The 14,169-nt window shown below is 36.3% G+C and overlaps 2 protein-coding genes and 1 long non-coding RNA gene across 7 annotated transcripts; 2 read left to right on the top strand and 1 right to left on the bottom strand.

Moving 5' to 3' along the window:
• Positions 1-403: 403 nt before the first annotated feature.
• LOC135738326 (uncharacterized) lies at positions 404-3,280 on the bottom strand. 5 transcript variants are annotated; one of them, XR_010528681.2, is made up of 8 exons: positions 3,220-3,274; positions 2,587-2,667; positions 2,375-2,448; positions 1,665-1,757; positions 1,433-1,496; positions 1,268-1,366; positions 908-1,008; positions 404-559 (listed from the first exon to the last, which is right to left on the bottom strand). It is a non-coding gene; the product is annotated as an uncharacterized lncRNA (long non-coding RNA). The 5 variants fall into 5 exon arrangements; XR_010528682.2 differs by lacking the exon at positions 908-1,008 and having other exon boundaries at positions 3,226-3,280; XR_010528686.2 differs by lacking the exon at positions 908-1,008 and having other exon boundaries at positions 1,429-1,496.
• Positions 3,281-4,378: 1,098 nt separating this feature from the next.
• Positions 4,379-9,334, top strand: htatsf1 (HIV-1 Tat specific factor 1). Its single transcript, XM_065258028.1, has 10 exons — positions 4,379-4,487; positions 5,033-5,200; positions 5,312-5,528; positions 5,627-5,674; positions 6,064-6,218; positions 6,440-6,603; positions 6,680-6,776; positions 8,240-8,329; positions 8,471-8,608; positions 8,762-9,334. The coding sequence occupies exons 2-10, from the start codon at positions 5,033-5,035 to the stop codon at positions 9,044-9,046; spliced, it is 1,362 nt and encodes a 453-aa protein (XP_065114100.1). The 5' UTR covers positions 4,379-4,487; the 3' UTR covers positions 9,047-9,334.
• Positions 9,335-9,479: 145 nt separating this feature from the next.
• On the top strand, positions 9,480-13,958 carry LOC135740000 (uncharacterized). Its single transcript, XM_065258030.2, has 4 exons — positions 9,480-9,670; positions 11,310-11,500; positions 12,919-13,272; positions 13,435-13,958. The coding sequence occupies exons 2-4, from the start codon at positions 11,311-11,313 to the stop codon at positions 13,476-13,478; spliced, it is 588 nt and encodes a 195-aa protein (XP_065114102.1). The 5' UTR covers positions 9,480-9,670; position 11,310; the 3' UTR covers positions 13,479-13,958.
• The last annotated feature ends 211 nt before the right edge of the window (positions 13,959-14,169 follow it).

The following is a 14,169-nucleotide window of genomic DNA, read 5'->3' as shown; positions in this document are numbered from 1 at the left end:
CAACATAGGTGAATTATGGTTGATATCATGACGCAATTTCAACCTTCTATTTCCTTGTTGTTTTTAACACTAAATATAGATTTTTACTTTACACTGCAATACTCACTAAATGATTTACTGTAAACGTGTCATTTTTAATGCAGTTATCATATGAATGCAACTTGCTATGCATAACTTACAGTACAACCCCATTCATAAAACTAAACACTTAAGGAAGGTAAAGTTTAAATGTGGACAAATAAGATGGCAGGTGCCTACCCTTTCCAAATAAACATGAAAGCAGCTGTTAAAAATATTTTTTTATGGATAAAAACACATTCTTTCAAACAGTTAGGTTTCCAGTTAATAGTGCAGAAGTGGAATTTTCTAAATATAGAATAAAATCATAAAATATGAAACAAAATCATGTTTAAAAGTCATTTTATTAATCTGAATAGAAAAACTTTATTCAAGAAAAACTGCAAATATGAATTTTGTTGTTGGTTTAGTTGACAGTCTTCTTATGGCCACCACCACCCATCTATTCTGGCTCATGCTGTACTTAATATGATGACAGCATCTAAAGAGGGGGAAAAAACAAGATATTTAATTTTCAAAAAATGCTGCATTTTAGCCCATGTACAAAAAAATCTTGTTATTGCACATCAGGGCAAGATGCGATTTCTTTGATAGTCTGACTTGAAACATTGCATAGCCATCTGATGAAAGAACAAAGCTGTTGTGTTTACGATGATGACAATGAGGTTCAATTAAGATCATCTACAGTGCATTCAGAAATCATACACCTTTCACTTTCAATTTTATGTTGTTGCATGATACTGTAATTGTTTAGATATTTTTACAAAGTAAAAACAGAATTTTAGAAGCTTTTGCAAATGTATGAAAAAAGAAAACATATCATATTTACATTATACATATTCAGACCCTTTGCAACAACATCTGCAATTTAGCTCAGTTGCCTCCAATTTCTCTTGAGGTTGCTGAGATGTTTCTACACCTTAAAGCGTCCTGATGAACACAAAGATTTTTTAAGGAATGTCTGCAACCAAAATGACCAGAAGCACCATTGACTTACATAGTAGGATAAAAGAATACTATGGTAGTGAATGGTGCTTCTGATCGATTTGGTTACAAATGAATCCAATACTGAATGCTTAAGTGATATTAACTTTATATTTTCAACACGCCCAAATGAGATGCTTAACAAAGCAAACACTGACAGGTTGCTTTACGTGTGGGTCAAACAGCCTTTTGTGTAGTCCCTTACCAATGAAATCGAAGATGGACTTCAGAACTTCTGGACTGTCTGTGTAAGACTTTAAACTCGCTCAGACCAGCAAGGCATCTTGTTAGCAGACATCCCGACCTGATCAAAAACTTTTGATTAGGAGATGTTATAATCCTATTTTTAATATATGTTTTACAAACTTACCACAGGTGATCTGGCAAAGCGACTTATGAAACAGCATCTTCCCAAATCTCCTCTTCAGGCTCATCTTAGCGATCATTGCATTTGATAAAGTTTGGAAAAAGAAAAACATATTTCATTAGTATAGAATCATAAATGTAATCTTGTGGTAAGAAATACAGAAAACTGTGGCCCAAGTACAACTTTTAAAGAAATTAAGAATGTTTACATTTTTTGTCATAACACTATTCATTACCTTTTAAGGGGGAATGATTTGGGCATCTGGAAAGACACACTACTTCACCTCTCTGTATTTTATCACACGTCTTCAAATTGCATGTTGATCTGCCTACAATTTAAAACACATAATAAAATAAAAACAAGTCATAGCCCCTTTTAAAAAGAAAACATAAATTGTGAAATACAAAACACTGCATCTTAATTATTAGGATTAGTAGAACTTGATCTGATTACAAAACAAATATTAAATGCATTGTAAGGTTTTAGGGGAGACGCTTCACAAAAAAGAAATGGTAAATTACGGATTTCTATTACAACATGGTATCTTGGTGGTGCATTACAAGGGTAGGTGGTAGCTCATTGACAATTAAAAAAATTATGATTAAACCCATAACACATAAAGATAAGAACAAATAAATGCTGTCAAATACACCACCACAAAGACCCATTTTTTTCTGTCAATATGAAGCCTCTATAAAACTTGCATCAACATCCACTCTGAAAACTGGATTAACTTTTGTCTCTGTCTACTGAAAACAAAGTGTTTGAAATATGTAGGCCTGCATACTGTAGAAGGAATAGTGGCGTACAAAAGAAATTAATTGCTGTGCTGGAAAGTAACCATTGTATCCTAAATTAGTTTCTTATATTTTCCTAATGACAATGATAAACCAGTCTTGAGAAACAAGTAGCAGGTGTTTTTTAAAAGCCACTCTCACTTCTCACCTGTGAAGTTTCTTGTGTTTGTGTGTCATTCTGTTTCTGACCTGACAACCCTTGCTGTCTGTTTCTTGTTCAATCTTGACAAAATATAAAAAAGTTAAATTAGTGCAATATTGGAAGAGAATTATAATGACTTTTATCAGAACATGAATACATACACTTGCATACTGCATTTAAGTAAATATTGTAGAATAGCAGGGTTAACACAACATTACCTGATCCAGATGTAGTGGCTGTTGATGCATGAAAATCTCAGCATTGACAAGATCATCCTCACTTTTCTAATTTGAAGGGCTCTGATAACGAAGACATTACAAAAGAGTTATAAAAATATACTAAAAACAAGAGCATATTTAGATAACCAATATTTTCTATTTCCATTAAAACTTGCTAACTATTCAACAAGTAAGCAAAATTACACCGTTACAATGTATTTCAATTCGAATAGAACATGCCAACTTACACGACATGATATTTTCGTACAAAGGAGTTAACTTAAGTGTTTCATGCCGCTTAAAATCATGGATACTGCGCGAATGACCGCAGGTGCGATCATAAGCGTAACGTGATTGACTGATTGCCATGAAAACATGAGGGTCACGTCGACTATCTTGTCCCTTTTAATTTTATAACTGCATTTATACACATTACCCCGTCGAGAAAACCTCAGCATGATTAATATGGGATTCGACGCCCATGTTATCACGTCATCAATAAGTTTGGATTAATGTCATTAACACGAACTGCTATACGTATCCGTTATTGCGAATTCGTGAGCCATAAAACACCAACATCTCATCTAAGTTTTAACACTTTATCAGTAATATGAATTTGAGAAAGCAGCTTACACTGACCGCACCGCACTCGAGCTGCTCCTCCTTACAAAAGGCTGATAGGTGTCTGTGGCGCCTGTAAGACCTCTCGTCTCGGATATAAATTACGCTGACTGAACTACGAAATCAACACTTTTTCACCGAAGTTGTCCAAAAAAGCGCTTACATTTATAACTAGTTGCTTTTCTGAAGCAAAAACAACCAAGTGGTTAAGTTGATAAAAACACACCTCATATTAATTTATTAATATTCATAATAACGAAGTCCAATTTCGGCGGGAACATCCGTGGACTAGCAAATTAACTACTATAACGAATACATTCGCAACTAACAGAAAAAAACCCGATTTGGCATCGTGCTTTTTTGTCATACCACTTTGTATATGTGAATAAAATAACGTTATGCGTTTACATTGACTTATATTTCCTTACCTCTTCTTTCTCTGAAGCATTTTCTCGTGTGATACGCAAGATCTCGAAGACAGCCGTTAAAACAGTCCAGTCTCGTGTAATCTCGCGAGATTACGTCGCTACCTGTATATTCAATTATTTGTTAATTTTTTTTATAATGTCATCAATTTTATAAAATGAGTTTTTAATTTTTTTTCTGAATGATTCACATATTATAAAACATTATTTTATTGTCTCTCTGCAACCATTTACTTCACTGTTGTTTCAACGTTGTTTCAACGTTGAATCAACGTTGAACAAACAACTGACGTTATTTCAACCAAATTTCAACGTTGATTTTTAAGCATTTTATTAACCTTTTTCAACCGTTTACCATTCACCGTTGTTTCAACGTTGTTTCAACGTTGAACAAACAACTGACCTAATTTCAACCAAATTTCAACGTTGAAGGTCGGTCATATGCCCGCTGGGAAAGGCCGTTTCTCAATCCGAAGGCTGCAGCCTCCGGAGGTCGCATTTCTAGGCTCCTTACGTCATTAAGTATTTATTATTTCACAATATTAACAATTATAAATTTGACTATTATTCTTAGTTAATCGTAAATTGTTGCAATATTCTCGTGGCCTGCGATTGTAATGCTCATTTAACTTAATTAAACTGTGCTTGGTGACGTATGCAGCCTGCATATGCGATCTCCACAGGCTGCAGCCTTTGGATTGAGAAACGGCCCTAATGTTATTGAGTGGAACCTTGAGGCCGGAACTATACATGTGAATTCGACAGTTTCATTCCGGAAGATTTTACGCGGTGCAGTTGTGTTGCTTTCGGAAGTGTAACATTAAACGTTTTTGTGGTTCAGCCGTTTAATTAAAGGTAGGTTGTCTGAGGTTTTTTTTTTCTTTTTACAAACTTTATTCACCTTTACAATTAAGTCAATTTTTAAAAGCTCAAAACGCGGTCCTTCTGTTTTTTCAGATCAACGTAAGAGGATTAATGTGGGTCATTTAACATTAAACGTGCAATAAAAATAGCTGGATTCAGCCTCGTTCATATTATTGTGTCCTGTCTTTAACCATCATCACCATTAACATCATGATATTATGAAAATAAAACATAATGCTGTGGTACATATAGATGACGATATAACGAACGATTAAGCTTTTCGTGTTTAAATAATAGTAAATTGCATATTGTGTTGCACAAGTAGGTTCCCCCTTATGTTGTCTTTAAAGTTCATTATTATTATTGTTATTATTTAATTTTTAACCATAAAATAAGATTTCCCTTTTCCTCCTAAATTAAAGCTTTGCGAAATAGTATTTTTCACATTAACAGCAGTAACTAATAGAAATGTCTCTACAGCAGAATATTGAAGTTTCTGTTATGTATCCATCACTGTCTCGTGTCGGTTTCTGTAGATGAGTGGAGACTCGGACGGTAATAAAGAGTTTCACGAACAGCTTCGTTTGCAGCGGCTTTACGAACAGAGGGGAGAAGGAGGGAAAGATGATCCATACACATATGTGGATCCAGAAGACGGAACTGTGTATGACTGGGACCATGAAAAGCGAGCTTGGTTTCCAAAGGTAAACTGGTGCTGTCCCTTTGAATTTACATCTAAACCTCTGTATTATCAGACAGTGATCATTCACAGTATGTCATCTGTTGGTATTCACTTGTTATATCTTTCTTTCTAGATAAATGATGATTTCATCGCAGCATATCAAGCAAGCTATGGCTTCAATGAGGAAGGCGTCCCTGATCCAGCTGTTGCAAACCCTCCAGACGAATCGTCTGCTGGCAAACCGGAGGAGCCAAAGAAACAAGATGAACCAATAAAACCAGATGAGAGCTCAGAAGAGGGCAAAGCTAAAGAAAGCACCCAGAAAGGAGAAAAGAGAAAGGCAGATCCAGGTATGCCCAGGCGAGTTGTAATTAATAATCTAAGAAATCCACCATGCATTATTATAATACCAACAATAATAACTTTGATTATGTCTTGTATTTAACAGGCTGGTTTGAAGTTGAGCAGACTAAAAACACAAATGTCTATGTGTCAGGTAAACGGTTATATTTTGTTATATATGACCACGGAGCGCAAAATCACTCATAAGTCACGCAGGTATATTTGTAGCATTAGCCAATAATACATTGTGTGGGTCAAAATTATTGATTTTTTTATGGCAAAAATCATAAGAATATTGACTATAGATCATGTTTCATAAAGAGTTTTTGTAAATTTCCTACCGTAAATATATATATATAAAAATATTTTGCACTAGTAATATGTGTTGCCAAAACTTTAAAGGTGATTTTCTCAATATTTAAATTTTTTGTTCGTATTTATTAATATTTCAGTTAATGATCAAGTTGTAAATACTGGTGTGTCTCCCTCTAGTGGCCAAACTGGTTTCATAATTTGTTTCATACAATTGTGCATTTTTATTAGGTCTTCCTCCAGACATAACCCCTGATGAGTTTGTAGAGATAATGTCCAAATGTGGAATTGTCATGCGTGATCCGATTACAGAGGAATATAAAATCAAGCTCTATAAGGACAAGCAAGGGAACCAAAAAGGAGATGGACTTTGTTGCTACCTAAAGGTAGGTAATATTGTAATCATAATACACAAACTTCAGTGAAACTAAAACTTTTTTTGTTGTTCTTTTATTTTGAACTTAAATAGAGTTGCTACATGAATTTTTAAAATTGAACGGTTTATTTCATATAATTGGGCTACATCGAGTATTGTACAAATGTATTCATTTAATTTGTAGTAAAGCAAATTGTGGTGTCCATATTGACTGTGTGTTTCCTTCTGCAGAAAGAGTCTGTGGCTCTTGCCGCGAACCTCTTGGATGAGACCGAGATTCGGGGTTACAAACTGCACGTGGAGGCAGCGCGATTTGAGCTCAAAGGAGAATACGATGCCAGCAAGAAAAAGAAGAAGAACAAAGACTATCGCAAGAAACTCCAGCAGCAACAAAAGTAAGAACCTTTGTGGTCAATCCTGACACATTTTACAACAATAAGGTTGCAAACTAACAAGTGAATCTGATAACAGGCAGCTGGATTGGAAGCCGGAGAAGGTCGGGGAGGTCCGCAAAAGATATGAAAAAGTTGTCATCATTCGAAACATGTTTCATCCCAGCGACTTTGAGGCAAGAGTCAAATCAAAACACACAGATATCAGGGTCCTTGAAATCCTTGAAAGTTTGTGAATCTGGGGGAAAAAATTCAAAGCCCTGGAAGTTTTGTGAAAATGTACATACATGGATACATATCATTGAAAGTTTTTGAATTCATTTTATGCAAGAAGTTTTCTGGAAAAAATCCATATTATTCCCTGTGTAGTGTAGGATAATATCATAAAATTCTAGACTTTTTAAGCACACATGCTAAACTGTTCACTTTAAATGCTTATATCTTCTGTAGCGAATAGTTGTGTTTGACACATGAAAACGTCTTTGGTTACGTATGTAACTGTTGTTCCCTGAGAAGGGAACGAGACGCTGCGTCTCCCTTGCCATACTTCCTGCGTCCCTGTAACGCCGTCTTTGGCAATATTTCAGATAGCGATATACTTCCTCCCGCGTCACCCTGTCTTTGTCGTTAAGCCTCACCATTGGTTGAATTTGATATAAACATTCAAACGCACTTACCCCTGGAGGCGTCCCCAAGGTGTCACCGCAGTGACGCAGAGTGAGTCCCCTGAAGGGAACTGTAACAATGTATCTAAAAAGGTAACACGATGTAACCTTGCTCTCACTTGAAATGTGTCTCCACATTTAGTCCTTGAATTTGAGGGTATTGGACCTGGAAAGTCTTTGAAAGGTCCTTAAATTTAAGGTGTGGGAACCCTGAGATATGCCCAAAGCACACCGCAACATACTACAGATGTTAGTAAACAGAAAATGTTTTAGTTGCGGAAATTGAATGCTAAATATGTGAATAAAATTATCTCAAACTTCCTTTTTAAAATACCTTAGAAACCACATATATGGTATTTATGTTTATAGTTAAGGCTAAGCTCAGCCTTTCGCTTGTATTTTACAGTAAGTACTTTAAAGCTACAACATTATTTAGTTACTGTGTAACGTGTCAGAGCAAACAGCCGGTCTGTCTGCATTCCTCAAGTAGGTGTAACTTGGGGGAGAGATGCGAGCAGGAATGCAGGTGTGTATCTGCAATTGAAAGCTCATCAGGGGTTCACTGACTTTTAATTGGGCCTAATGAGTAAGGCTGGTGCTCAGATTCATAAACTATGTTTGTGACTAATCCTCAAACCCTTATTATAATAAAAACTATGATTGATCGAAGTCTGTAAGCTACATTAAGAGAGAATTGAAGGGTTAGGCACACCTGCTTGATTAATGCTAATTGAAACTATACAATAAGTTTCAGAAGAAAGTATAGGAGAACAAGTCTATTTTAGCCTTTTTTCCCAAAGAAACCATCATCTGGGCATTTGTTTGCAAGGTTATTCTTTACTATCTGGTCCAACGTTGTCCTTTTTTCAATAAAGTTTTTTTTTTTGTATAGACATGCATACATAAGTAAATATATTTTTCACATTTAGATCAAAATGTAGAGCAAGTGCCATTTTTGTTTATGATGTATGCAGGAGGATCCTTTAGAGCTGAATGAGTACAGAGATGACTTGAGGACAGAATGTGAAAAATTTGGCCAAGCGAAGAAGGTCATCATTTTTGATGTAAGTTTTCACAATTATTAAACCTCAATCATGAATTTTTACCTTTTTGTCTTATACTCTATGTACCATTTTTATAGTAATTTACTATTGAAACATCTCTCGCTTATGATCTGCTCTTTAAATCTTTTCGTTGGGAATCAGAGGCACCCTGATGGAGTGGCCTCCGTTGCTTTTAAAGAAACCGAAGAGGCGGATGCATGCGTGGCGGCCCTCAATGGACGCTGGTTCGGAGGGAGGCAGCTATCAGCAGAGCTATGGGATGGTGTCACCGACTACCAGGTAAAGTACTGTGCTAAATAATTAATATGAGACAAATGTTGAGGTAAAAAGTGAGAATTATGAGTTTTTAGTCTGTTTGGCTTTGGAAAACAAGGAATAGCGTTTAGGTCACATGGATTTAATGTAACAATAAAAAACTTTGTGTCTGGCCAGGTTGAAGAAACATCTCGAGAGCGAGAAGAGAGACTGAAGGAATGGTCCAAATTCCTGGGCGATGAGAATGCGGCCAACAAAGCCGCAGCTGATTCCTCCAAAGCGGCAGACACGCAAAGTGCAGAAAATCAAAATCCCACCACACAAAAAGCAGCAGAACCGTCCCAACAGGAGGAGCACGCAACAGGAGAAGAACAACAGGAGGGGGGCAAGAAAGAGGAGGACGGGGGAGGAATGGAATCAACCGATAGCAGTTTAGCAGGAAGTGATGACGAGGATGAGTAGATGTGGAAAAAACAGAACTTGCTCAATATCCCATCCTTATAAACACTCGGTGCGCTCAAAACCAGTCTGCTTTGTTTTTACCTGTTAACCTTTACTGCTCCCGTGATATGCCTGTGCATTTGACATATCAGAATTTAGCAATTAAAATGAAAATAAGACTGTAAATAGTCATTTGGTTGCCTCCTCGTTGTCCTTTATGCTTATCTATCATCATGTCTAAATCAATTGGAACTTTTGTTAATAGTTTTATAATAAAAAAAATTGTGATCTCATTATTTTTTTCTTGCATCCATGCTTGGAAAACTTGTTTTCATTTAATAACCACTGCATTTGATTTCTTGAGTTGATATGAAGAAAGCAGAATTTCTATTAAAAGCATAATTCCCTGTAAGCTGTGTGATGTTATCTGACAGAGACCTTGTTTAACTTGTTAGGGTGCATTTCTAAGCGTTCATTCAAGGAAGTACATAACTTTTGGCGTTTAGTTTCGCCTTGGGTTTAGATTTAGTGAGTTTGCTGTCTGGATCTGTGTTCGTTTCGGCGAGCAGAATGCGGCACGTGTCGGAGATTTGATGTTATGTGAATAAAGCAACAGTGCAGACCTGCAGCGGTACTACAGCAAACGTGGGTTTCATTTTTATTTTTTACACTAACTGTGTACATTTACATTTTTCAGGTTTGGTTTTGTGTTAATGTTCACAGACTACACTTCTTTGTGTTTTCCAAGTTAGATATATGTTGATACGTAATATTGCAAAAAAGCTTAACAAAATTGTACACTAACATTTCAAAACCTTTCATAAAAGTCGTCTTAAATTTTAAACGATACTTTTTCTTGTCTTAAGACAACTTTGATGAACTTTCTTTAATCCACTTCAAATGTTGACTTGTATACATTGTTGTGTTGAAGTTTTAATGCGTAATAGACGTGAACCTGTCTGTAATCCCGGCTAAATATGTTTGATTTCAATCTTCGTAATAATCTTACTCAGTCAATATTTAAGATATTAAGGTTATTTTTTCACAAAATGTTATTTACATTGTGTAAGATTATTCTATTTTATTAAATCATGAAAAGTAGCCTACGTTAGCTTGTTTTTTACAGGAAGGGTCACATATAAGAAGTATCAGCAGCCTATGCTTTTATAAAATTATTTAAGGTTTGTCGGTTTTTTTATTTTACCGTGACATTACAAGATTTTTGGTCAAAGATGTAAAATAAAAATAAAAAGATTTTTAAAATTTTAATGTGTTTCTACAAATGTCATCTTTTTAAATACAAAAAAAGTATGACGTAAAAAATGCCTTATCAGTTTAATGTAGGCTATTGTAATTATGTGGCAAATTTCCACGTAAAACTATTACATTCGGCCAATGTAAAAAGAGTTTAGTTGCATTCAACAAACATGATTAGATAACGTTACAGCTATATTATGTTATAGTTTTACATGAAAAATTTGCCACATATTTACAATACATTCAACTGATAAGGCATTTTTAATACAAACTACCAAGAAAAACTAAATGTGAGGAAAATTCTATAGAGAGGAAAAAAGTTAGCTTGTATTTGCATCACTAAAATATTTTTTTTGCTATTTATATATTGCTTCTATTTATGGTATGTATTTTGGATGTGTAATGCTCTGTTGCAGCTATTGTATATTGTAACTCTTACAAACTCTTCTCAGACAAGGCTTAAAGGAACAGTTCACCCAAAAATGAAAATTCTGTCATCATTTTCTCTCTATCATGTTGTTACAAACCTGTAAAAATGTCTTGGTACGTTTGAACACGAAGGAAGATATTTTGAGGAATGTTTATGACCGAACTAAGCCCCATTCACTTCCATGGTAGGATAAAAGAGTACTATGGAAGTGAATAGGGCTCATGAACTCATGAAGTGAGTAAATAATGACAGAATTTTATTTTTTTGGTGAACCATCCCTTTAAGGCTAGTCCTAGATTAAAACACATATCTCAGCTGCCTCAACTGAAAATAACTCGCACTGACGTATCTTTTTAAGTATGCCATGCCATTGATTTGTCGCAAGATAAACACCAGTGACATATTTTTAAAAGGCATGTTTATAAACTAAATCTTAATTTAGCTAAGGCCTAGTCCTGGCTTTAGCTAAGCCATGTCTATAAAACTAGACCTTAAAGTTTCAGCTGCATTGAATCATTGTAGATAACACAATATGTTCAATATATAGGCTATTTTTAAAAGTGCTATACTAACTAAAAAATGTCTTGTGTAATTAAGAATGATGGAGGACAGAAGGTTAGAAATGTCAGAGGAGAAAAAGTGTAAAGATCCTCCTCAGCTGTTTACCTACTATCAAGGCGACATTAACACTGCTGTGGATGAACACTTCTTCCGTGCCCTAAACAAGGCCACCATACCAAAAGACCTGAGCACTAAAGCCAAAGACAACAACAGGACTTTCAAATCTGGTGTGTTGATTTTTAATAAATGTGTTAAATCTTTATCTATCTATCTATCTATCTATCTATCTATCTATCTATCTATCTATCTATCTATCTATCTATCTATCTATCTATCTATGAATAGAATTTGTGCATCCTTCAAATATCACTGTGGAAGTCAAAAATCGTATAATCAGTTAAAAGGTGCAGTGTGTAGATTTTAGTGGCATCTAGTGGTGAGATTGTAAATTGCAACCAACGACTCAGTCCACAACTCATGCTGAGTTTACACCAACCGCGTTTCTGGCGTCAAAACCGCGTCTACCGCGCGTGGTTTGCCGCTTGAACAATTTGGATGCATTCGCGCGTGTAGAGTGGAGTAGACGCGCGAAAAAAGCAAGCATTTGACGCGCGTCAGAGGCAAACTCCACTTCTTGTGGGAGGGGCAATTGCTATGCGGTTGTCTATTTGCAAGTTGACTGATGTTGATTGTGCATTTATCAGAGTTACCAGTTTGTATTTGGTAACCTTACTATGGGGGGAAATAAACGGTGCGGGTTGATAAACGTCACGTGACTCAAAAGTGAAGTGTGTATTACAATTACCAGGTTGCCCAATGTCCTCACTGATACTCTTCCAAGCGAGGTCCTTTTTATTCCTGTCTCCTCTATAGATATAAGAACTTGTGTCGTATAGCTCCGGGTGACTGCTTATGGACAATATCAAGCGTTGGTTGAATGAGTGACTCCGGGCGGGGCTGCCACCACAGCAGCAAGCAGGCTCCTGATTGGTTAACGCGGCGTGAAATTCCGCCAAATTTAAAATTTTTCAACTCGGGCGTCAGCCGCAAATTTGCGTCAACCGCAAGATGCACAAAAAGCACCATTTACGCGCCTACCGCGCACAACGCTCAATTCGCGCGAGCTTCACGCACGAAAGAGGCGGAAACATGTCTTCCGCGCCGAATACCTCCGAACGTGCGGGACCTCCTGACGCGCGTCAACGCGTCTTCACGTTGACTTAACATTGAAATCACTCGCGCTTCACGCCTCTACCGCGGTTGGTGTAAACGCAGCATCACACCTCCCTTTCGAAAGACATTGAGAAGCTACGGTAGCATCACAGGACAAACATATATTTGTCTGAGACAACATAGTGACAAAACACACTCTATAGAGCAGTTTGTCCATTTGAGCTGCCTGTAGAAACATGGCGGCTCAAAATGGTGTCTTCCATGTAAGGGGACCCGTGGTGCATGTAGATAAAAATTTCTCATGCTAAGTTAATAAAACATGGTGGTTCATTATGTAAGGTCTTTATACACCACTGATAATATAGTTATGTATATTACATTTAATTTCTGTCAAGAGATCCTCATAAAATGTACACACTGCTCCTTTAATGTATGCTCTTATTTATTTAAATAAATGCTTTCCTTATTACAGATGCCCCCCAATCTTCGTGGTCTTACCCTTACAACCCGAAGCTGTCCCAGCTGACATCCATAGACAATGTACCTCAGTCCCAGGGGGTAATTATGAATCCCCCAGGATTATCATCATCATCGTCTTCATCATGGCTTTCCAGACAGAGCGCAGGTTTTGATGTTCCTCACATACTCTACCCACAGCCTGCAGCTTCTGAGAGCAGCTCCAGCTCTTACCTTAATCTCTTACAAATGGATCGGCCAGCCGGGGGCATCATGATCTCACCCTTTTCCAAATCAGATGCTAGGCCAGATTGGAGTGCTGGCACAGCCTATAAAGATGTACCTGGAAGCAGGATCGGCCTAGATTCAGGTACTTTAAACTATGCCATTCTTAACAATCCTTTTGCTTTTAAAAATCAGTTATTTGGCCGTTCACACACATCTAATGCAAGTGGAAAGAGAAAGTTCAGCTGAAATTGCAGTAAAGAAATAGATGGACAAAACTTAGATGTGTTCATCTTGTGTTTTTCAGGTGTGCCTGTCACAGAAGTCAGTAAAGATTTGTACTGGTATTGAAGAAGTGCTTTTTGGCTCAAGAGTCACAAGAAGAAATGCCATTGTTCAGCATCAGACTGTCTTATATTATGCAAGAGTGCTGTGCTTTTGGACATCTGACAGAGTGACTCCAACAATAACATTCATGGTGTCAAAAATTCCTTAGAGATTAATGGTAATTATTTGCGTCTTATAGCCATAAGTTTCTAAGTATAAGCTAGCTTTAAACTTATAAGAGATCTGAATTGGTTCACTTCTCACTGTTTGACGGGTGAATGGGAATGTAAAGTCTATTTATATAGGGAAATATGCTATACCAAAGACTGTGACTTTAAAAATTGTTGTATATAATATTCTGTATTTTGAAATAAAACATTATTACTATTAATTTAATTGAAAACCTAAGTGTGTCTTCAGAGCACAAAACACAGAAGTTAAAATGTAGTTTGTTATGTAGAAAATGCATATGTAAAATAAAACATAAAAGAGATTGAACATAGACTGAGAGTCAAAGTTAGATTGCCTGACGTTACAGAAAATGCACTGACATGACCACGCCAAAAATATCTATGTTTTAACCACTGCACAAATGTTAATGAACTCAAACTTTGTAGACCTTGCTTTCTTAAAAACGGTCATATGCTTTGTTTGTTTTCTTGTCATAATCTCTCAGTTTTGATGTACAAAAATGACAAAAACTAAAGACTGTGTA

This window comes from Paramisgurnus dabryanus, chromosome 10 (genome assembly GCF_030506205.2).
Source record: "Paramisgurnus dabryanus chromosome 10, PD_genome_1.1, whole genome shotgun sequence".
In the NCBI taxonomy this organism is placed as follows: Eukaryota; Metazoa; Chordata; class Actinopteri; order Cypriniformes; family Cobitidae; genus Paramisgurnus; species Paramisgurnus dabryanus.
The sequence above is the reverse complement of the archived record's forward strand: the minus strand, read 5'-3'. Positions and strand labels throughout refer to the sequence as shown.

Bases quoted from the DNA above. Each gene is read 5' to 3' on its own strand.
- LOC135740000 (XM_065258030.2), top strand. From the start codon at position 11,311: ATGATGGAGGACAGAAGGTTAGAAATGTCAGAGGAGAAAAAGTGTAAA. The intron at 11,501-12,918 runs GTGTGTTGATTT...TCCTTATTACAG, and splicing joins CAACAGGACTTTCAAATCTG to ATGCCCCCCAATCTTCGTGG. The intron at 13,273-13,434 runs GTACTTTAAACT...TGTGTTTTTCAG, and splicing joins CAGGATCGGCCTAGATTCAG to GTGTGCCTGTCACAGAAGTC.
- htatsf1 (XM_065258028.1), top strand. From the start codon at position 5,033: ATGAGTGGAGACTCGGACGGTAATAAAGAGTTTCACGAACAGCTTCGT. The intron at 5,201-5,311 runs GTAAACTGGTGC...CTTTCTTTCTAG, and splicing joins AGCGAGCTTGGTTTCCAAAG to ATAAATGATGATTTCATCGC. The intron at 6,777-8,239 runs GCAAGAGTCAAA...TGATGTATGCAG, and splicing joins TTCATCCCAGCGACTTTGAG to GAGGATCCTTTAGAGCTGAA.